This window comes from Neolamprologus multifasciatus, chromosome 20 (assembly GCF_963576455.1).
Source record: "Neolamprologus multifasciatus chromosome 20, fNeoMul1.2, whole genome shotgun sequence".
In the NCBI taxonomy this organism is placed as follows: Eukaryota; Metazoa; Chordata; class Actinopteri; order Cichliformes; family Cichlidae; genus Neolamprologus; species Neolamprologus multifasciatus.
In genome coordinates, this window is record NC_140458.1 from 29,850,909 (window position 1) to 29,875,242 (window position 24,334).

At 39.5% G+C, this 24,334-nt stretch overlaps 1 protein-coding gene across 6 annotated transcripts in view; it reads right to left on the reverse strand.

Moving 5' to 3' along the window:
- The window catches only part of kazna (kazrin, periplakin interacting protein a), a 202,189-nt gene that overhangs the window by 19,730 nt on the left and 158,125 nt on the right, over positions 1-24,334 (reverse strand). For all 6 annotated transcript variants that reach the window (XM_085147135.1, XM_085147136.1, XM_085147138.1 and 3 more), the window contains one exon: positions 11,357-11,548. In XM_085147135.1, coding sequence (XP_085003261.1) covers positions 11,357-11,548 — 192 coding nt within the window. The remainder of the gene's footprint in view (positions 1-11,356; positions 11,549-24,334) is intronic.

Below are 24,334 nucleotides of genomic sequence, written 5' to 3' on the forward strand. Positions count from 1 at the left end.
TGCTAGACAGAAACACTGGACTCCCCGGGGAGCTTGTGCCAGTATTAAAAATAGCTAAGAGCAGGTTATTAACCTTATTAGGAGTGCAACCCGTTTTTGAGGATGAAAACATTTGGGGTCTGTTTCTAGCATGTTGACAACAATTCATTCAAATTATCATAATGAGCACTGCCTGGCTGTGTAATACATACCAGTTTAACGCCCCCACCTCATTCGGAAGAACGGAATATTTTTGACATTTTCCAAACTATGTATATTTGTTTTCTTGTGGATAGTTAAATAGGAAAAAAATGGATACTTCTTTCACCTGCAAGATTTAAAAAGTAGCCTCTTTGCTTAGGGCTGCGACAAGATAAAGTGGCATTTGTTGGAACAATCACACAACATACAGTGGGGCAAAAAAGTATTTAGTCAGCCACCGATTGTGCAAGTTCCCCCACTTAAAATGATGACAGAGGTCAGTAATTTGCACCAGAGGTACACTTCAACTGTGAGAGACAGAATGTGAAAAAAAAAATCCATGAATTCACATGGTAGGATTTGTAAAGAATTTATTTGTAAATCAGGGTGGAAAATAAGTATTTGGTCACCTCAAACAAGGAATATCCCTGGCTCTCACAGACCTGTAACGTCTTCTGTAAGAAGCTTTTCTGTCCCCCACTCGTTACCTGTATGAATGGCACCTGTTTGACCTCATCATCTGTATAAAAGACACCTGTCCACAGCTTCAACCAGTCAGACTCCAAACTCCGCCATGGCCAAGACCAAAGAGCTTTCGAAGGACACCAGGAAAAGAATTGTAGACCTGCACCAGACTGGGAAGAGTGAATCTACAATAGGCAAGCAGCTTGGTGTGGGAGCAATCATCAGAAAATGGAAGACATACAAGACCACTGATAATCTCCCTCAATCTAGGGCTCCACGCAAGATCTCATCCCGTGGGGTCAAAATGATCATGAGAACGGTGAGCAAAGATCCCAGAACCACACGGGGGGACCTGGTGAATGACCTGCAGAGAGCTGGGACCAAAGTAACAAAGGTCACCATCAGTAACACACTACAACGGCAGGGAATCAAATCCCGCAGTGCCAGACGTGTTCCGCTGCTGAAGCCAGTGCATGTCCAGGCCCGTCTGAAGTTTGCCAGAGAGCACATGGATGATACAGCAGAGGATTGGGAGAATGTCATGTGGTCAGATGAAACCAAAGTAGAACTTTTTGGTATAAACTCAACTCGTCGTGTTTGGAGGAAGGAGAATACTGAGTTGCATCCCAAGAACACCATACCTACTGTGAAGCATGGGGGTGGAAACATCATGCTATGGAGCTGTTTTTCTGCCAAGGGGACAGGACGACTGATCCGTGTTAAGGACAGAATGAATGGGGCCAAGTATCGTGAGATTTTGAGCCAAAACCTCCTTCCATCAGTGAGAACTTTGAAGATGAAACGAGGCTGGGTCTTCCAACATGACAATGATCCAAAACACACCGCCCGGGCAACAAAGGAGTGGCTCCGTAAGAAGCATTTGAAAGTCCTGGAGTGGCCTAGCCAGTCTCCAGACCTCAACCCCATAGAAAATCTGTGGCGGGAGTTGAAAGTCCGTGTTGCTCGGCGACAGCCCCAAAACATCACTGCTCTTGAGAAGATCTGCATGGAGGAATGGGCCAAAATACCAGCTACTGTGTGTGCAAACCTGGTAAAGACCTATAGTAAACATTTGACCTCTGTTATTGCCAACAAAGGTTATGTTACAAAGTATTGAGTTGTATTTTTGTTATTGACCAAATACTTATTTTCCACCCTGATTTACGAATAAATTCTTTACAAATCCTACCATGTGAATTCATGGTTTTTTTTTTCACATTCTGTCTCTCACAGTTGAAGTGTACCTCTGGTGCAAATTACTGACCTCTGTCATCATTTTAAGTGGGGGAACTTGCACAATCGGTGGCTGACTAAATACTTTTTTGCCCCACTGTATAAGAAGTTAATGGGTGAGCTTTATGAATCTTGCGAGGCATAGTTTGCACCTCTTGGTGAAGCCAGGTGAGCTGTTTGTAATTCAAAGCTATATGAGTATTACACAGTAAGGACGAATATTTTCTTGTTAATTCCAGAGGCAGCAAGACTTGATTATAAAAGAGGGGAAAAAAACAACCTCAGCCATGTTGTTGTTGCTCACACAGTTTGCACCGATTACTGTGGTGTGTTTTTCACATCCCACTCACTGCATCCTTCTGGTTAAATAACATCCCTCATTATCTGCCGTGCCCCATCTATGGTGGCTCACATAACAAGATTTAAGCCAGGATTACAGACAAATAACATTTCCTTTCTATGTGTTGCCAGCTCACCCTTAACAATCACCTTTTCTTCTGAGGAAGATTTCTAAGTGATGGAAGTCTGCAAAAAATACACTGAATCTACAGCACTTTAAAAAAAAAAACAAACCTTTAAGCGACCTTTAAGCTTAAGTTCCTTGGATAGCATTTTTAGCTAAAAATGCTGTAAATGACGATCGCTACATTAACATTAGCCTGCTTCCCACTGACACGACTTCATATAACTTCAGCTCTAAAGAGAAGGGACAGGCTTTTAGTCAGCTCTTAACATAATTATTTTGGGAGAGAACAAAAGAGACATCGGCTCATTGGAGGGAGTCCATTGTTCGCGGTTTGGGATTTTAAATCTGCCAGCTGAATAATGATGTAGGAGCCTCAGAGCAGCACAGTGCACTCACCTCCTCAATTCCTCAGTAAAAACAAACTCATGGGGCTGTGTGGCATTGATATCACTGGCATTATTTAAAAATCCTCGCTGTAAAGCAAGGCGTGTTACCGTGGGATCAGACATCTTTGCGGAGAAGACATCTGACCTTTGTAAGGTAGCTAATGAAAACAGATCAGACATACAAGCTATTTAAGCACCAGGGCAGAGAAATCTGTCGTCGGTGGATTCAAAATGAAAGCAGTCTAATGTTACTGTGGAAAAAGATTTCAGCATGTAGCAAACATTTCAACTCTGACTAACTGTTGATGTGGGGTTTTTGTTGTTGTTTGGGGTGAAAAAAAAAAGTTCCAAATTGGACGTTCAACTGGTTTGAGGTTTTTCTTGAAGGCTGTCTCTTTGCTAGACTTTCTAGCAAGAGAAGCTTTGTATTCCAGAATTGCTTTCTAACGTTTACTGATTGGAATAAAATGAAAAAAACATCCTCAGGAGAAAGAATGAGCAAAAATATATATAGTTCACTGATGACTTAAACTCGTGACCTCGGGGTTTTTTGAGCACATTTCCTTTCATGCTGAGCTAATTGACTTCCCACTCAAGCAACAGTATTCCTGGGTTTATGATGCTGTCGTCACAGACAGAAAAACACAGGCTCTAACAGTTTAACTGTTCCCCATGAAACAAACATGAAAGAATTTAGATATACATACATGATACATACAGGACTGACAGATTGCTAAGATACATCTAAATAACACAATGGGCCTCTATGAACCAAACAAGGTTTCTTACTTAATTGTTTTCAAATATAATAGTTTTAAATGGACTTGTACTTATAGAGCTCTTTTCTACTATAACTGAAAACTCAGCGCACTTTTTACTACAACCTTTATTCACCCAATCACATAGATTTTGTGGCTGATGTCATTTATGCAGGTATTTATGCTAGTACTGGTGCATTATGTGCTGGGATTCTTTCATATCTATTCCAACAGTTTCAGCAACCTCCCCCTGGGAATTTGCTGAGATTTGTGAGTACATATATCAACATTATTGAGACAATAACTGTTATTCTCTCACTGATAAATTCAAAGCAAAAAAACAGCTAGAAATGCACAGGTGGAATCGATAACCGATGGCTGCGTCAAGTCGATGTGCAGTTACACACATCGAGTTATGCCATAGGTTACATCATATGTTTTCAGTGTGGCTCGTGGTTAAAACATAGCTATAGTGTAGATTTCCCATAAATCCCCACTACCCGGGCACACCCAGGACCTTTAAGCGCAAGCTAAACAAAACTAGATAAAAAGTTGTAAAGGTGTAGGTGCGTTTGAGGAAATATGTCACAAAAACTCTGACTGTCCCACTAGCTCTTAGTTAAGAAAAACCTTAATTGCTTAAAGGTCGTCGGGTCAAGAACCTGAACCTGAAACCTGAAGAGATTCAGTGGTGCTGAGAGTGTGTGTGCTTTTGTATGTGCGCACTGGTGTTTTAACACCTAACAAGGAAAGAGGCCTTGTAGTCAAGGACAGAGCTAAGCTAAGTACAGTGTAGCGTGAAATGACACTAAACAGAGCCGGCAGACTGTGCTTTGATGATACATAGCTGTCTACTGCTTTCATATGAGCTCTGGCTTGACTTGAAGTCCCTCAGTGATAGTAATAGCCAAAGTGAAAATAGCTAATTAAAAACAGCAGTGAGGGCCAACTCCACTTTGAAACTTCATTAAACCAAACTTTGATGAGAAATGCGAGTTGCGTAAATGTATAAACACCTTTTGAGAACTTCCTGGTTGCATTCGCCAAGCTGGGGCTTAGTTTCTCTTTGTAACACCGCTTTATGATTGGCAAAAATGAATCAGGTCATTGTCATTTGTGTAGGGGGCATTAAATGCAGCTCTTGGGTTGAATTGAGTGCCCATGGACATCATGACAAAACCTGCAATTGTAAAAGGTTGACAATTACCCTCGATTACAATTATAGCGTTCACACACCAAAGCCCGGTTCACAGTGGACGCGAACTCAGGCCTTAACATTTAAACGATGTGGGCATCACACCAAATAAAGGCAGAGAGGGAGATAAAGGAAGAGACCGCAGAGAGGAAAATGAAGAATAACTGGAGTGCAAACGCACTGAAAAGTAGCGTTCACCTCTTCTTTATTTCGTATTCATAGGCACAAGAAAATCTGCATGCAATTTAGCCGCAAACCATCTGAACCGAGGTTGGAGTGGCAACACAGTTTCAGTGATCCATTCCCAAAGTAAACAGGTATTATCTCAAGTGGCAAAGAGCAAAGGAAGGAACGATGCATCTCTTTCACGCTACTTCATCACTTCAGCCGCTTGCTTCTTCATCCAAAACAAAACCACACTAAAACAAAGAAGAACTAAAAAAAAAAAAAAAAAAAATAGAAAAAAAAAGACAAAGTTTCTCTGCTTCACAATAATTGTTGGTAGCACTTCAATAAAAAAACCTCAGGGCTCTCATTCTTCTGGGAAAAGCACTCTGCAGGAGCATCTGGTGGGATCCTCACAATATGCCAGCCTTGTGAAAACTGAGGAAAATCAAATAGAGTAACATCTCGGCTACAATCAATTGGCAGCATACGGAAATTGCTGTAGTTAATGAGGTATTCTTAAGAACATTTGGCCTATCTTCTTTTTTTATGATCAAACGCTCTAAAACACAACTATTTCCAAGTCCGTCAAGTCTTTTTTTTTAGCGTTGTTACAAACCCTTTGAATAAAAGTAAAAAGGAAAGAGGAACTTAAATTTTTTTTCATATATATAAACATTTTTATTTCCTTGCACCTAGCATAGAAGAGACTTGTAAATAATTGCTGATGTGATCATTGGAAAAAGCCAATACCTGACAGAAGACAACATTTTAAAAGTGGGCCCCCTTGCCCACGATTAACACTTGAGTTACACCTAAGTACTTTAAATCTACCAAATTCCAAGATGTAAAGGAAGGCATCAAAGTCAAGCACACATTGATTACTAATGGACTCAGTATCTTTTTTAAAAAAGCGCTTGTTTGGTTGCTTAAAAGCCTGATTTAAAAGAAACTGAGAAAAAAAAAAGATTGCGTGCCTCTATTTGGACAATTCATTGAATTTAAGACCTTTAGCTCTGGGTGGGTTCTCATGCCAAAAATGAGTCTGACCATTCAGAGCTGCTACTGTTTAAAAACGTGTGCCTTCATGCACTGCATAATAAGACCCAGAGCCTTTTTGCAGTAGTTTTTCAGGCAGAGATGAGATGTACTCTACACACATAATGAAAACTGAAATTACTTGTACATTAGTAATCCTCCATGTATAGTATTCTGCAAGTCTTGAGTCACCCCTCATTAATTTTAATATTTCCTCAGAAACTGGACATACTGAAACATGGGCAATCATATGTGGAAATATACTCATTACTGAGTTGATGTTTGGAACTTTGATTTCTGGGAGTTTGAGTTTGTTGGAGGTGTGGTCTTAAACTTTTGATCAGCTGTAAAACAGCCTGTTTCAGTTTACTCGCTGTTTTCAATAAATTGCATGCTCAAAAGAATGTTTTGTCTCACTCCCATTTCTTCTTGTTGCATGTTGGAGCTCTGCTTGGAACCTTGTTAAGATCCAACCATGCAAAATATGATTTTTCCCATTTTTCCAAGTGGTCATAAACCTTTGATCGGGACTGTAGTATGCAAGGAAAAAGCAGAGTTTGTACAATTATAATGAGCTTGAAAGTTGATATTTTGTATAACTATCTTTATTCTTAAGCACAGTCTGAACCCTCTAAGCCAAACCTTCTTGTAATTCTTTTTAAGTAGTCTTCAGGAATCGTTCTCCAGGTTTCTTGAAGGACATTCAAAGCTCTTCTTTGGAGGTTTTTGCCTTTTTCTCTAGAGTCCAGACCTCAATGATGTTGAGGTCTGGACTCTGGGGACGCCAATCCATGACTGATAGTGTCAGTCTTTTCCTTCATCAGGATGGCTTCTTGACATGCATCCTTTCGGGTCCTGTGTAAGGCCTTTGCTGGATGTTTTCATATTTTCTAAGGATATGACTCCAGATGTTCTTCTGTTGTAGATATTGTTTTTTAAAATCCTGCAAATGCAGTCTGAAGAACAAACTTTGAAAGACCTTCAAAGCATAATTTTTTCTGATAATTCTCTGTTTCTTTCCTTTTAGAAATATTTTGTCTATTTTCTTATTACTAATTTTCTGTTCATGCTTTCTCATAACGGTATCAGCCTATTAAGATATTATCGTCATCAGTGTGATCCAGTACAATGTGCCAACATTGGCAGCAGGAAACTTGAATGCATTGCAAAGCAGAAGTTGGAAAAGGAACAAAAACAACAAAAGAAGGATGAAAGACGTGTTTCTACTTTCTACTTAGAAACAACTGTAAATATTGCTGAGGCCAGAGCCAACATTCACTAGCTGCTACCCACCCCAAGCAAACAGCACAAAAAGAAAAAGCTAGGAAATGCAGTTGCTGGCCTTTCACAGTTGTCTTAAAAAATTATACGTTTGGCGTGTGCAGTAGTCTCAGTGCATGAAGATTGATAGTGACAACTGCAGACTTACAAAAGAGCTGAAACGAACTCCTGTTGTAAAGACCAGGCCAGTGGGAAAATAACAATAACATGTAAACAGTTTTGCTTCGTTTACATGTGAATGCAAATCTCATTCAATTTTCACGTCAATGTTATTTATATTGTGCAAAATCACAACAGCAGCTGACTTAAGGAGCTTTATATTGTAAAAAGCAAAGACCCTACAATAATAGAGAGAGAAAACCAACAGTCACACTACCCCGTATGAGCAAGCTATTGGCGACAGTGGGAAAGAAAAACTCCTGTGGCAGAACCAGGCTCTGGGAGGGACAGCCAGTTGGGGGTGAGGGGAGGAAGATGGGACAAAAGCCACGCTGTGGAAGAGCCACAGATAAATAATAACTTGCATTTAAATGCATAGTAATTGAAAACAGGTGACAAAAGAAGTAACACTCATGATGCAAAGGGCCCAGCATCCTAGGCCTATTGCAGCGTAACTATGGGGGGATTCAGGGTCACCTGATTGATCCCTACCTATAATCTTTATCAAACAGAAAAGGTTTAAGCTTAATCTAAACAGTAGAAATCCAAACCCAATTCAAGTAGAAAGAGTGGCTGAGGGTCATCCAACTGACCGAGAGCTCTGACTGAATATCAGCTTGTCCTTCTGTTCCTCATAGGAAATGCTTTCCAGAGGGGGAGGGAAAGCACAAAATGAAAAATAGCAACAGGAATGACTTCATACTCAAGTTCACAGTCACTTCAATTCGCCTGGTGAACTTATCCCAGCAGAACAAAACCTGAATATGACAACACCCAATTTCCTCTTGTCCTCCCACATACCCCAGCTTAATTGTAGACTAGATCCACCCCGCTTAACATTTCTGGCCCTCGTAAGCCAACCAAAGTCCACTTTTATAAAGCTTTCATTAGCTGCCGATTACCGTCAGTGCCTGCTGGGGCTGGTAGGCTTTGGCCTTCATTAACAGGCCTGAGTCATACAAATGACTGTATGAGCCTGTGTGCACTATGTTCAGACAGCCAACATCCCGCTGAAGAAGAGATAAGTATTTATTTGATGTGTGCTCTATTCTACTCTGCCCCAGTCCATTTTGTTTTCGTTCAATTCTTCCAAAAAGCGTAGGCTGCAAGTGTCAAGTGAAATGTCGCAGCAACAAAATCCCCTGACAGCATGTCATGCTTTTGTCTGATACCAAATGGTAGTTTTTGTGTTCTGCCTCATTCCATGGGCGATAATTCTTTGAAAAAAATGATTCACTGCCACACTGATGACATCTCTGCTTGATGCCCTGCAATCCACTCTACACTGCCTGGCAATGTTCATTTCTTTACTAACTGCAGACTCTCTGAGAAAGCAGCATGTAAGCAAAGATGGGTAGCAAAGTAAAGGAAAATTAAAAAAAAAACACGTCTATCTGCACTGCCAATCAGTACCAAGTTGTCAGTGACCACCTTCATTATGTGATGAAGCACATCCTTCCTAATGAGAACATTTTTTTCCAGGATGTAACGCCTTTGTTCACAGGACATAATGGGTCAATGAATGGTTTGACAACGATGATCATCTTTTGACCAACATGTTCAACAGCGACCATCAAAGCACCACATTACACAATGTCTTAGAAGGCTGGTGGGTCCATCCCTCCAGCAGTGTCCTAAAGGCTTGGACAATCAATACCAAGACACCAGTACGCTGTTTTGATGGCACACGCTGGCCCAATGCTTTAAAACTTTATTTTGTCACTGGTGTGTATATTCCCAATTCGATACTAGATAAAAAGTTAAAAAGGCTTATTTTATTTAATGGCCTGCCCTCACGTTTTAGTTAGATATATGACCAAGCCAAAAACGAGACTTCAGGGAGATGAAAGATCTATGTGAAGCTAGCTATTACAGACACCTTAGTAACGTTATTTATTCTAAAATCACCTTCTTGAATCTTCTACATTATGTTGAGCTGTATTTGTGTCATGCTGCACAGTAGGAGAAGAGCAGCTCGATTTGCCAAAAGCATGGAGAGCTTTTTCTTTTTCCTTTTTAAATAGTCCAAGCATCTGCGTCTCCCCTCACCCCAAGATATAACTCCATCTCTCTAGCATAACACATGCTAATGGACCATAATGCAACTAATGGGCTGCATCAACCACACTAATACAGACACTTATGTTAACATCATGATGAATAGAAAAGAAAAGCCCGATGGAGCAAAAGGCTGCACAGGTTTTCTCTCAGCAGGAGCGGGAGCAGCAAACAAGAGATTTAAAGCAACAGGATACTAAATTGAATGCTTTGACCAAGGAAGAGGGAAATGTGCCACTTTCAGGAGTAGCGGTGAGGAAAGGACCCAAGTGTAGAATATCAACGACAAAGAAAAACAATTCCAAAAGGATGAACAGAGTCCAAAGAAACACACACTACCGAAAATACAAAACAACAAAAAAAAAGATCCACAAAAAGCAGAAGGTTAATCACAGGACCACAAACAGGAATCCCGACCAACTAGCAAACAGAGAGACGACGCACAGGACAATATGTACACAGAGCACTAATTAGGGAACAGGACACAGACGAGGGCGAAACAGAGGAGGAAGCAATTAGCAGGTGAAAACACTCAGGGAATCAGGGAAAGAAACAGACAGGAAGTAAAAAGTACGACAAGCACACTAAGAAAATTAGCAAAACAAACTGCGAGGTGAAGACACAAACACAGAGGGATCAAAGACAGGAGAGCACTGGAAAAAGTAAAATATTCAAATTACAACAGGAACCAAAAGGCTTATATTACAATATGACAGAAACTCAGTGATACTTATTGACTAATACATGAGAACATTCTTATCCTGCACAAAAAACAAGTGCATATGCAAAGCTACCATTCGGTTTATGAAATATGCACACCGGCATATTTTCTTCTTTCCACTGTGCACATGTTAATAAATCAGAATCAGTTCAAACCAAGAGGCTTGTGCAATCTCCTTACAATCAGCCATCTGCATTACTGTCCAGCCCACGTTTTTCTATACAAGGAAACATGTTTATATCCACGTGAAGCCGAGCAAGTGGTGACGAGAGATTTTGTAAGTCAGAAGCCTGCACTGGACTTTAAAAACTGATACCATCGTGTACAATGAGGAAGCCAAAACAGGCACAGTTTTTTAAAGAGTCTCCATAGGAATGATGAAAAAAAGTAAAAATGCGTTCAGGCTGACATAACAGAGGTTCTGAATATTGCTTCCCCTGTGCTTCTAAAAAGTGAAACAAGTGAAAAACAAGTTTTCTCATTGAAGCTGACATGTAAAAAAGACTACATGAAAAAGAAGAAGACGGGTAGAGCACATAATCTGTCAGCCCGAGATGAAAACTTCTTCTAGAGCAGGGGTGTCAAACTCAAATACACAGTGGGCCAAAATTCAAAACTGGAACAAAGTCGCGGGCTAACATTAATATTTATTGAAATATATTTATTCCTCCAGATATAAGAATCAATCTTTTCTTATGGACTCAAACACGTTTTGCTGAAAAACTGAATATGGAACAAGCAAAGCTTAATACTAAACAATATATATATTAGCTGTATAATACCAGTAGGCCAGCTCTGATAGTAATTTGGTATGGCGGGCCAGAGTTTGACACCTATGTTCTAGAGCATCAGTGGAATAGTGCCATGAAATCAGACTGTAAGTGATGATGTCCATGTTCCAATTTTTAATGAAAAACAAGATCAATTTAAAGGTTAAGACCTACACCTTTCCATTTAGTATTTTGTTTTCTTTCACCCTTTTTTTGTTCGTAGAAATATAATTTAATTGTTCTTATAGGCAAAAGCATGTCACTGGATGAAACGGTCAGGAGGTGCTTGTCTTCACACAGTGAGCAAACTCCTGGGCTAAATGTTACCTACCTGTATTATTAAAACTGGTTGCTACTACTGATCAGAAAATGTTGTAAAGAAATCGAATTAATAACAAGAACTTTCCACATTTTTTCTTAAATAAAAAAAGTCTGTGTTTTAAACAGCACACACAGTTTCTTGTTTCCTGACAGTCCTTACCTTGCAGAGCCTCCTTGGCTCGATCCAGCTCCTGTTCCTTCTGCGCCAGCTGCACACGGAGTTCGGTGGCAGAGAGCACGTCAGCCGAGCAACCTCCCTGGGTCTCCTCCAGGTCCTTATTCAACATGTCCTTCATCTGCCGCAGCAGGTGCACCTCTTCCTGGAGCTGGGCCACCTCTTCACGCAGCAGAACTGCAATTTGCAGAAAAGGAAGAGAGCTTTAGCAGGCCCGTACCACAGCGTTGCCCAAATTAGTGCAATTGTGAATCGCTGCACAGTTTTAACAGTGAATATGCATTTAAGCCAAAATAAAAGTGTCACTTCAGCAGTGAGAGAAGGGTCACATGCTTGCTGGAATTGGGTCTCATACTGGTGCATCGGCTTTGAACAGCTACACGACTGCAGAAATTGTTGTGTGTGAAATGCTAAACTGATTTAACATCACCACGGGAGGCTGCGGTTTTATTTGTTATTGAGATAACTGCAGAGCCAAATTACTGACAATAATAAGCATCACAGAGATAGGTGCGGTCCATTAGATGAGTAGAGACAAGGCACTGATTGTGTAATGAAATTTGTCTTTGAAGTCGTCTGTTGAACCTTCTCTGTGTTGACAGGATTGACGAGTAAAGGCGAGAGGAGTACTCATTTAATATTCATTGAATGGTGCTTTAAAGTACTCCTCCCTGTCGTTGTGACAAAGACAAAAAACGACAAAATGAAAAACAACAGCACAGACTATTGTTTTTTGTTGTTTTTTTCCCTCGCAATTTGACTCGGGGTAAAAAATTTTAAAGTGCTTTCAAAGCACCAGCAGCAGTGAGAGGATTTCGCTCCCTTTTAAAACAAGCCACAACAGACAAATATCACACTTCAATTTTTCACATTAAAACTAAAAACTAAAATCCAAAATTGTGACTTGTGGCACACTGAACGCGGGTATCTAGGTGGAGCATATGGAGCGTCATTTATACTCGGATGAGTAGAGTCATTCTTTTTAATTTCATGCATCCTCGGGGCAAAGGGGGAGGGTGGGGGTGAGGGGAACTGCTTTACCCCATCTCGTGCAGTTCCAGCATCAAGTGCCATGCATAAATCACACTTCATACTCCAGCTCCAACTCACACTGAAAAAATAAAATCTGAGATGAATGGGACAACTAAGGATGACAAATGTCCTCTGTATTTCCTGGTCATTGTTGCACATTTGAACCAAGAATTTCAAAGATGTAATAAGTGATGCTTTTCTAAATTTAAACAGCATTACAAAAAAAAAAAAAGAACTGCATTCAGTCAAGGTTAGGATTAGGTTAGGTTATTAGGTTAGCAACTGTCTGTTATCTAAAGAACGTGCTTCTATAATCTTGTTACAGACAATAGCTCTAAGTCACTAGATGCACAGTAATAGCACTCTGCACAATGCGCTTTTAAACTGTCTTTTTTAAAGGCATTTAGGCCTGTTTGTCATAGCATTCTATATTGTTTTAAAGCATTTTAAATTCTCATGGTATTTTCATCTCTTAAGTAGACTGTTTTATACTTTATGTACTTAAATTAATTGAGCATGTGTGTGGTGCGACTTTCTTTCATTCTACTTCAAACCCTGTTTGGACCGGATCAATTAAATTAGGTGGTATATTATATATACTATATATATGTACCTATGTTTGAAATTACAGAAGTGATTGCTTGAGAGACAACAAATTTTGTTATGTTTGTCACATCCATGGACAGTAACATTATTACAAACACAATGCAATGCCTCCAAATAAAACCATTCTGCGTTTAAATGCCGCCATAGTGATTCCTGACATATATGATATTATGAAACATCAGAAAGATCAGGGGTTCACATCAATTATTTATTTTAATTTACTTTTTCGTGATTAATCACTCCATCCATCCATTCGCTTCCGCTTATCCTTTTCAGGGTCGCGGGGGGCGCTGGAGCCTATCCCAGCTGTCATAGGGCGAGAGACGGGGTACACCCTGGACAGGTCGCCAGTCTGTCGCAGGGCTAACACACAGGGATAGACAACCATTCGCACTCACATTCACTGGCACATTCACACCTAGTGGCAATTTGGATTATCCAATTAACCTATCCCCACAAGCTGCATGTCTTTGGACGGTGGGAGGAAGCCGGAGTACCCGGAAGGAACCCACGCAAACACGGGGAGAACATGCAAACTCCACACAGAAAGACCCCAGCCTGATTGTGGAATTGAACTCAGGACCTTCTTGCTGTGCGGCAACAGTGCTAACCACTGTGCTGATTAATGCACTTTCTGTAAAAAAAATTTGTAAATTATTCATAGCTTGATCTTTTAGAGCGTATTCACATTTTGTGTCTGTGGCTTTTGCAGAGCACTATGAGTGGCACATGTATCTTTAATTCACAACACCAACAGATTTTTCTATCGGCCTTCATTCCTCGTACGACAGGGCTGGTGTTAAAGTGCATCATCCCCTTCTACACCCATACCTATGACCAATTTCTTACATAAGGACACTAGAGACCTTCAAGACTACAATAAACTATGACAACAAACCATAAGAGAGGATATGTGAGCCTTGCTCCAATACATTTTTGCGCAGCATGGATCACTTTAGGTCCCATCTTGCCTCCCCTGAAACTACAATTAGTCCCCACTGCTTTGCCCGTAAGACATGTACCTGCTTCCCAGGCCTTTTGACTCCATTAATTTGATCACTGCAAAATGTAAAGTGGCTGAGGATAAGTGCTGCCCGCTAAATAACGAAAATGAAATGTAAAAGGGGTTATTAGGAGAAGGGTCGAGAGAGAAACGTTGGCGAGTGGAGTGTCATTACACTGAGGTATACTTAATGGACCTGATAATAGAACCACATTTTACGGAGCAACTCAAGCAGCAACACCCTTATTGGCAATCCAAGAACTGTCCCGTTCTGGAAACAGCCGAGCGCAAGATATAGTTCATGAGTTTTTAAAAATCCTATAATAGCCACAGACTCAGTTTAATTTCTTATTCATTAAGTTTGCATGTATTGATTGTGCAAAGGCAGCAACACAAGGAGTTCTATATAATGGGCAAGTATATTGAAATTGTGTGTTCAGTCTCCAATAACCAACCCATGAATACAGATCAACATTCTAATGATCTAATTCAATCATAGTTATACATTATAGATGACATCTGAGGATTAATATAGTTTATATGTATTTTTGACTGTAAATAAATATGTTTTTATAAATGGGAAATTTATGTATACTACTCAAAATAGGAAAAAAATGTGTTTTAAACAGATGTTATGGAACAACATTGTAATATAGGCATAAACAAGATGTTTAATATGAGGTATACCCTCCTCTGGACATGATGCAAGCAGTCACCCATCTGTGTATGGACTGAACAAGTATCCAGATCTGCTGTTGCTCAATTTCTCAACAACAGATTTGAATGCAGCCTGCAGCTGCAGTGCAGTAGTCATCGATGGTGGCATCTGATGATCACGTCGACCCAGGATTTTCCCGGCACGTTCAATTGGAGACATACTGGGACTAAATCCTAGCCAAGGAAGTCTGGATATACTCCTAGTTTAGAAATGTCTGCTATGGCAGCAAGAAGGGTCCATGTTGGAGCACCTCATGACCATTCAACTCAGAGATAGCCCTCTTATGGACATAGAAGGCTGGGGCAGCAGTTCATATAGGCATATAGGCAAGTTGTGCATACACTGTTTTTTGTGTTCAGTAAACAAATCACTAATCCAGTCCTTCACTAAAATGATCATGAGTATGTTTGAGTTTTCTAAGAGATTACAATGATTTACTGAGAACAAAAGACTGAAAAAAATATTTCTCGACATAAAAATTAATTATTTTCTTCCCAGCGCAACATGGAGCTTACACAAATATAGAACAATATAGCTCTCACTCTGACTTTATGAGGTTAAAAACATGTATAGGCGTATGCACTGTATTCGAGCATTCACAATTCCCTATCTTACGCTTAGAGTTGTCATGCTCTAAATTTACACCGTTAGGTTTTAATTTCTATTTTTAAGCAATGTGTTTTTAACATATTATGTAAAATATTCACCTATACATATGAATACCTTTTGCTTGCCTTACTGAAATCCATGACTGGAATTATTTTCTGTGTATCCATTATAAAAAACAAACTATAAGCACGTGCAATCCTGCAGTACTTTGAGTTTACAGCTACATTTTTTTTATGTTAGTTAAAATATAATTTGTTATATATACTATACTTAGCAAGAAGCAGGTAGTGTTGGAGTGTTGAGTGGTTTACACAGGTTTAAATGAGAAAGACTTTGAGTCTACATTCTACTGCTAATTTGAATTTGGTGAGTTAATAAATCATCATGACATTAAAAAAATACAACAATGGTTACCACCAAAAGGGCGCTTAACATAAAGAGCGTAACAGATATGTTATTGTCTAACCCTGCTCTCTGGAGGCAAGCTCAGTGTGGAGTGGAGCGCTCCAGATATGACAGGGTTTGAGTGTGGGGGGCAGGATGCGGTGGGGCGAAGGCTATTTTTCAGTGTCCACATAGCCTCTAGGTTAGCAAAAGGGATCAGGGTAGCGCCGCATTACAATGACAGAGTGGGAGCTTCCTGATAAGTCGTATCTTTTCTGCTCACCACTTCAGGACCCCATACAGCTCTAGGTCCTGCCTGGAAGAGGCGCCAACTTCTATCTCAGAGAAAATGTGATGCCCACAATTTACAGTGTTTATGTATGTGTGAATTTAAATAATTGGGGTATTTTAATAAATACTTTTAAATAAAACTTTAGTAACTTTTTTGATATTGTACAAATACATTTGAAAATACTGCAAACTTAATTTCTTGAAGTGATTTCAGTGGGCAAATGAAGTGCTTTAAAAAGCATTTAATATGATTTATAGATTGTTTAATAGAAAAGAAACAGCTACTTTTTTCTTATAAAGCTTGTTAAAAAAAATGTGACCCTCAGCAAGTCCACAGCATTGTGGAGTGTAGTGACCCTGAATCAGAAACAACATGATTACGAGTCTGGGGTTTTCAAATCATGTCAATTACATCATCCCACTTAGCAGCATTCACAGTCACATGAAGATAACTCGCACAAAGCTGCACTGCCGCACAACTGTCAACAAAAACCTTCTGGCCTTAATTACTTCTCTTCTCAAGCAGGAACAAAGACATACAAACTAAAAACAACGATTCTGTCAGTATGTAGGAGTGTAAGCACAAAAACAGTTTGGCAACACAGAGTTGTTTATTTGAGTTTGGATTGGCGTGACTCTGTTCCCATCACTGTGACGAAGGACAGCCTCCTGAGATCGACTAAATTGGCTGTTGAGTATCTAATCAGAACGCTGCCCTGCTGGCAGTTGATGTGCAACAGGAGTGGAAAGGGAAGGCTGATGAAGAACTGTAATCAGAGTTTGCTGTGTGGGTTTTTTTATGTATATTACCAGTGGAAATTTTTAGAACACCCCAATTCTTCCAGTTCTTATTGTATTTCAGTTCGAGTCCAATGAATAGCTTGAAATGGTACAAAGGTAAGTGGGGGATTGCCAGAGGTTAAAAAAAGGTAAGGTTACACAAATCTTTAAAAAAAAATGTACATTTCAGAATTATTCAACGAGGCAGTTTTCAGGGAACAAGAAATGCATTAACAACTTAAGTCAAAGGAGCTTGCAAAGAAAAGCGTCTGGACTTCTTTAAGTTACTTGAAGACGTTTCACCTCTCATCTGAGAAGCTTCTTCAGTTCTAAGGTCAAATGGTGGGGAGTCCCAGATTTAAACCTAGTGGGAGTATCCCCCCAACAGAGGGACAAAAGGACCCCCTGATGATCCTCTAATCGCCTGAGCCAAGGTGTGAAACTGGGTGTGGGTCCCAATCAGCCAGAGTTTCGGGTGAGCTCATTGTGAAACCTGGCCCCACCTTATCATGCGAATTCCTGAGGTCAGATGGCCCAGGATGTAAATGGGCGTTAAGGCGTCTGGGGAGGGAACTCAAAACTGGATTATAGATGGCAGACAGTTGGTGTCGTAAACCACCGCCTCTGTTCAAAGATGGTCGCTCACAGTGGACATAAATGGCTTCTTTCACTCCTCTTTCAAACCATCTGTCCTCTCTGTCCAAAATGTGAACATTGGCATCCTCGAAAGAGTGTCCTTTGTCCTTAAGATACAGATGGACAGCTGAGTCTTGTCCTGTGGATGAGAGGTGAAACGTCTTCAAGCAACTTAAAGAAGTCCAGACGCTTTTCTTTGCAAGCTCCTTTGACTACGATGACCTGGATGACTGAGAACCTTCACAGACATTAACAACTTAAGCTGTTCTGCAGCAACGCAGGTTGATCAAGTCTTGAAAGGTGGTGCTAACAATTTCTGGTAGGTGTCCCAATTTTTCTTGAGTACTTACAATCTCTTCTGTCTGCATAAAAGTACAGTTGAAACACACTGTGGTACCGTGCCCTCGTGAGTTTTATTTAAACAGTGATGTACTGCAGATAGTTGTGTGCTGCTATAAATATAGCGAGGAAAAAGGTAGGTAACAATGAAAGAGATACAGAACATTATAACCCTTTAAAGGTTAGGTCTTTCCTACAGAGAAATCACAAAGAAGGTCAAAGTGTCAGTAAGTATAGTCTTCTTCAGCATCCAAAGGCACTAAAAAATTCTGATAGGAAGAGATCCGGCAGACTCAAAGCCACAAAGAATCACAAAACAAGTTTCTGAGAGACAACAGTTTGTCCCTTGGCCATGAAACATGAATTGGCCAGCACAGTCTGCGAACTTAAACTTCATCGAACTGGTTTGGGAAGAACTGGACGGAAGACAGAAAGCACATTTATCGAAACACTTTCTGAAGAATATTTGGTTTCTAATTGAATTCCATAATTTCGTTTAAACTTTGGTTATTTCTTCTATGCTTGCATTTCATAGTACAATGAGACATTGAATATCTTGATTTTCAATTAAAAAACAGGAAGAATTTGGGTGCTCTTAAACTTTTGACCGATACTGTACTTCAGATCATGTGGCTTATCGTATGTGCAGGCAACCAATAAGCAGGCGTTAGTTTATGTCACGATTTATGTCGCGTTTGTCACACAGTAACTTTCTCCAACTTGACTGCTTATCTGTGTTTGCTATTTTTATAATGGCATTGTATGATGGTTAAAGTCCAGTTTATTACTTGTAAATGTTGATATTTCTTTCCTTGTGCAGTTGAGGCAATATCGCTGTTGTTGCTATGTATGGATAGAAATGTAGAACTACATATTGGAGCTAGTGTGGCGTTGTTGCTTTTGGGTTACGTTTATCTTAAATACTGATTTCCAAGCTATGATTTAGTTATTATTTCATGTCATATTTCAATATTCTTAGCTGTGATGTGTAATATATTTAAGTATTATGCTGGCGTAAATATAGCTAGATATATGTTACACTGTTAACGTGTTTATTATGTTATTTATTTCTTATTAAAGTACCACACACATGCAGACAAGACTAGAGGTGTAATTTAAACATTTTCAATGAAGGATCATCTGCACAGCCGCCTGGTGATCACATTGTTCATTAACAGGCAGAATTACACACTCCTTATATCCATTCCAATCATAACCTCAGAACTAGATGGGATGAGATGATGTATATATATCAGTGGTGGCCGCCGGTTACCTCTAAGACTGGGATTTTACTCTCTTGCTAATTTGCACACGTACAGCTAGGGGTCGTAGTTGTTGTTATTATACTACTATTATACTACAACAAATTGGAGAGTACTAGAGTGGCAGTGCAGAGCCCACATACCCCCTCTAATGACATAATCGACATCTCTTTGACCCTTAAAGACCCTCTGATATTTGCAGATGCAAAAAATGTAAAATGCAATCAAATTTCTTTCTCTTTGTTTTCTTTTTCCCCCAATTACAGTTAGTCTAACATACCAGATGTATGGCATTTAATTTTTCCTTTTACATTATTTCCATCTGTTTTCTGTCGCTTGACTTTGTGACCCTACATCTGGGTGACTGATTACTTCTTTATGAATAAAACTGTAAAACTGTAACTGTAAGTTAAATGCTGAGTCAAATAGGGCATAGAAGACAAGTGGTGATAACGAGATTACGTAAACCAGTTTTGATTGCACCAACACTGAACAAGGGGAATTTGCGGCTTGTCAGATCAGAAATTATATGGCACCCTCAGTTCAGACACATAGAGAAAGAAACTAATTTTGAAACAGTAAACGTAATACATAATTACTCACTTCACCAAACAGCCACCGTTACTACGTAAGTGCTGTTTAACCAGCATTATAAACATTGCTTCTTCCAAACTACATGTTAGCATGGTTGTTACTTCACTGCCATTTCAATTTAGAGCTAAACACACACACAAACACACAAAAGCACGCATGCACACACACAGGCAAACATCAGTGACCACTTGCAGGTTGTAGCAAGATATGAACATTTATCTACTCCTTGAGAGGAATTTGCAAACCTGACCAACAGTTATTTACTCAACATTATCATTCAGCTTGACTGATTGATTTACGTTTCTGGCAAGCTGATAACTGTGCTGCAACATTTACTCCTCTGTTTTCCCTCTTTTTTTCTTCCTTTGTTCCAACCAGAATATCCTGGAGGACACATCTGCTTTTATAGCTGTACTCCACTATGTTTAGCGTCTGGTGTTTTAGAGCTTTTTGCTGAAAACGGTTTCCTTCAGTGGCTGAAGGTGTGTTTTTTTCCTTTTCTCCTTTAAAGCTGCCAAGCTGTTCACCCACAGATCAAACTTACATTTTTTTATTCAGAGTGTTCTACAAACACTAAGGGTCATGAACAGGAACCATTTATCTCTGGTTTGAGTTCTTAAGTGGGGCACAAACCCTGCAAGCTTTGAGGCCTCTTGGCGTTTGGCAGTCAAAAGCTAGGAGCATGGAATGTCTAGTTTGCACCCAATCATGGTTTGCAAACATAATCCATTTGCGACTCAAGTGACAGACGGAACAACTGAAATAGGTCATTGGTCAAACCAGCAGTAAAGCTGTGGAGAGCAAGACTATAGACAAGTGGTCTGAAAAGAAAAGCTGTTTATGGCCTTTGAAACAGACCAAAAAATCTCTGCATAGCCTTCAACAGACACTAAAATGAAGCACTCAAACTCACTGCTGTTTACACTAAGACAATGAATATAAAAAGATCTGAAAACTATGGGCTTCATCAGTCTAATAACAGAGTAAGTAATACTGTAAATTATTAGGTTTTCATGTAATCATATGATATTTATAGCTTGTGTTTGTCTAAATGCTCGTGTTTCTCACCCCATGGGGCATCTCCTTACTTTTCTGATATGATCTATACAAACATATCCCTAGGTGCAATAAAACTGAATTATACATTTATAGAACTCACTGGATTAACACACTGATGTAATCTGCTTTTGCACAGGTTTAGCTGCCAGTTGTTAGTCAGATTAAACTCACAAAAAAGAAAAGCTTTGACCTCCTGAGACCCTTCATCCTTATATAGGGACACAACATTTAGACTTATCTGCACTTCATACTTCATTCTGGTCAATAAAGCAGTTTGTTGCCTTCTTAAACACTAGTGACTTCATTTTAAAAATTAGTTTCTGTTAAACAATGATGCTTAGTTTTCACACTTATCAGGTCCAACTAATCCTAAATAGCTGGAGACTTAAAGAAAAATGCAGCTAAACACGCGCTCAAGTCTCAGAAGGATACATTGCAGGAAACTATAAAGTGCCGAGAACCGTTTAGTTTAATGGTTTTTGCAACGCAGCATTTACTGAATTCTTTAAAGAAGACAAATGTACAAAGCTGGATTTTAAGACCAAAATCCTTTTTCACTGGCACATTCTCAATTTTCCTAGTAAAAGCATTAACTTGGGATTTTTTTCTTCATGTTTTCCGTCTCTACCTAGAAATAGCCAAAATTGTAAACAGAAATTCTTTAAATAGTAACAGCTTAAAGTGTATCTCTGACTTAAGCCTTATGCAACTGTGAAGAGCCATAGGGACTAGACCGGGGCTAATGACTACTGATCTTTGTCTCTCACTCGAATGGTGAAGGAATATGCGCATTTATTGACCTCCCTCCATCTCTGCAGTCGTTGTGTTCAGACTCCCTTAACGTACTCGCCTCTAGTTATTGTGATTCATTGAAACAGTAAATAAAATCTCCATCCCCAGCTGCTGATGGAAATGACTGATAAAGTGTGTGCATTTGCATAAAAGCAGCAATGCATCAGCTGACGTTCAGCTGGTCCCACTGAATTATGAATTTGATCAGTGTCATTTCCTATTTATGTGATTTAAGCAAAATGTCTCAAGCCGTCTTCCTAAATAATGCGGCAGCCTAGGTGTGACAGGTTTGGTATGGTGGAAAACAATCATAAAACACCAAAACTTCTCTGGGGATACAAAATCCATCATCCTTTCTTCATGAATGGTGAAAAAAAAATGAAAATTGGAGTAGAACAGAGACCCTCTGAAAATTGAATTAGTCTTGAACTCTATTATTTTTCTGGGCCTACAAGAACTATTTAGCCACTGCACTAAGTAGATCTCCTTCCACAGGAACACACCGTGTTTCCCAGGGGATTACTTTTGATGATTATATGTCAATACAAGGCCATCTCCATCTTTCTCTGTCTCCTTTCTTTGTATCATTGGCTTACTCTCCTTTCCTGTGTTCTTCTTCCATGCTGCAGTTCCCATTTCTCTCACTTGCGCCAAAACTGCAAGTCTCACAAAATAAAGTTGAAAAAAGGGTCCAGCAATCTGTCAGAGTCCTGTGGCCACGAGGCAGCTGAGATTGGACCTGGCTGAAACAGCAATGGAGGTTGAAAATTGATAGGGAATGACAGTAAGTGTCTAGAGGGGGGTCATTTTTAGATTGGTTTTCCCTCTTTAGAGTGAATGGGAGAAAAAGACAAGGCGGGGTTCGGTTTTTTTTGCCTGATACTGGAGACAAAATCAATTAATGGGCCAATTGTTCCCATAGAATTCTCATTCAGCCAGCTTGCAGACTGAGGACACACAGACCCACGATACAGCACAGAAGATGGTGTCGTTACTGTGACAGGCAGCTTTACTCCAGCACACATAGAACATAATGGCTCCAACTTATTGTGTGCAGAGAACCATGTATAAATATTGGACCAGGCACACTTAGAATGGAAATTTTAGATCGAATGTTTATTTGATATTAACTATGTAACTGAGCACATTATTATTATGCTACTTTGATTTCTCCAATATAATGTCTCATTTCCCAAGTCCAGTCATAGTGCAACATAATCGTATCCGTTTAAACCCTTTGAACATGCCATACTGTATGACAGGAAAATGCTGTAAAGTGCCAGTAAGCCTAGATGAAAAGGTATGTGTGTAGTTTGGAAGCACAGCGTACTTTATCACAGGACTAAGGGAACAACCCAAATAAGGAATGTGTTAAATAAGAAAAGGAATGAAAGAGCAGCTGGGGTCAAGAATGTGACGGAAGGCAACAGCCCACATCCTCTTATTTGTTCGCGCTTGGCAACTCAGCTATAGCCTATGCTTGAATAATTGCATTCAAACAAACGCTCTCTAAAATCCATTCAGAGATGCTCTGCTGGGTTAAAAGCTCAAACCTTCTTTTGAATAGATTTAAAAACAAATACATTTACGATAATGCAATTAAGGGGGCTTTTTTCTGCAGGTTATAAAAATCATTCTTTTGTATCTAACTGACGCACACAACTATGTGCATTGTGAGCACCATTACAAGCCAAAGTGAATGCTGTGGGGGCAGCAGTGGAGCTCTTTGAACACTTTTCAGTCCTGCCAACACTTTTGCCAAATGTCACACATATACATACAAGTGCTTAATCATAGCAAGAAATAAAACCACTCCGATGTTTAATAAGTTAACAACTACCTAATGTTTTCTATATAAATAATATATTTTTGAACCCTTTTGACAAATTAAGCCCCACAGACTTGATGTTCGTGCTACCTTTAAAGTCTTTGTGACAGGGCAACACTTAGGCTCCTATAAAATCTATAAGGATCAGCAGTGTTACTCCATAGGAAACTACATGCACAATACCGTTAAGGCTAATGCACCTTCTCAAGCAGAGTTTCATTTCCTCATAATGATTTTATTCCAGGAAAAAGCACTTAAGTCTCATATCAATGGCTGCGCTCTGCAGCCAGAAAATCAGAAATGAGAGATACTGAAACACCTGTGCAATCAGTGGTGCTAAGGATGCTTTATTGCCATTTGTTTCATCTAAGCTCAGCAAAAAGAATTACTGGGAAAAACTCATATGTGCTTATCCCTACACATTAGCGAATGCATGGTGGGATAATAATTAATGTTTGCTCTTTAAAAGCAGCCATTATCTTACCTTTCATTCCTATGACAATCTGAGTCCTCGGGGAAAAGTAGAGCCTTATAGTTCATATATATGTATGCCAGTTTGTTTTATATTATGCTATATATTTTTTGAGATTCTGCTTTTTGTTCATCACAAATATCCATTTCTATTTGAAGGCACCTATTTTTGTAATACTTCCTCTATATACCGCCACAAAATTCAGACAAGCCAGTCAGCTTCAGACCATGAGCTGTTCCTTTTCTTCTCCATACTTTTCTTATCCTGTCATAGTGGTACAAGTTAATTTTAGTTTCATCTGTTCAAACAATTTGTTTTTCCCTCGAGAACTGTGCGGGCTCTTTCAGATGTTTTTTTTCTGGCAAAGTTTAATCTGGAGTTCCTAATCTTGAGTGTATTGAGTGGTTTGGACCTTTTTGAAAACCCTGTGTAGTTACTTTTATGAAGGTGTCTTGTGATTGTAGACTGATAACGAGACATCTACTTCTCAAGAGTCACTGACTTGTTAGATGCGTGAAGGGTTCTTGTCCAGGTGATGACCCACCTTAGTTGTTTTCT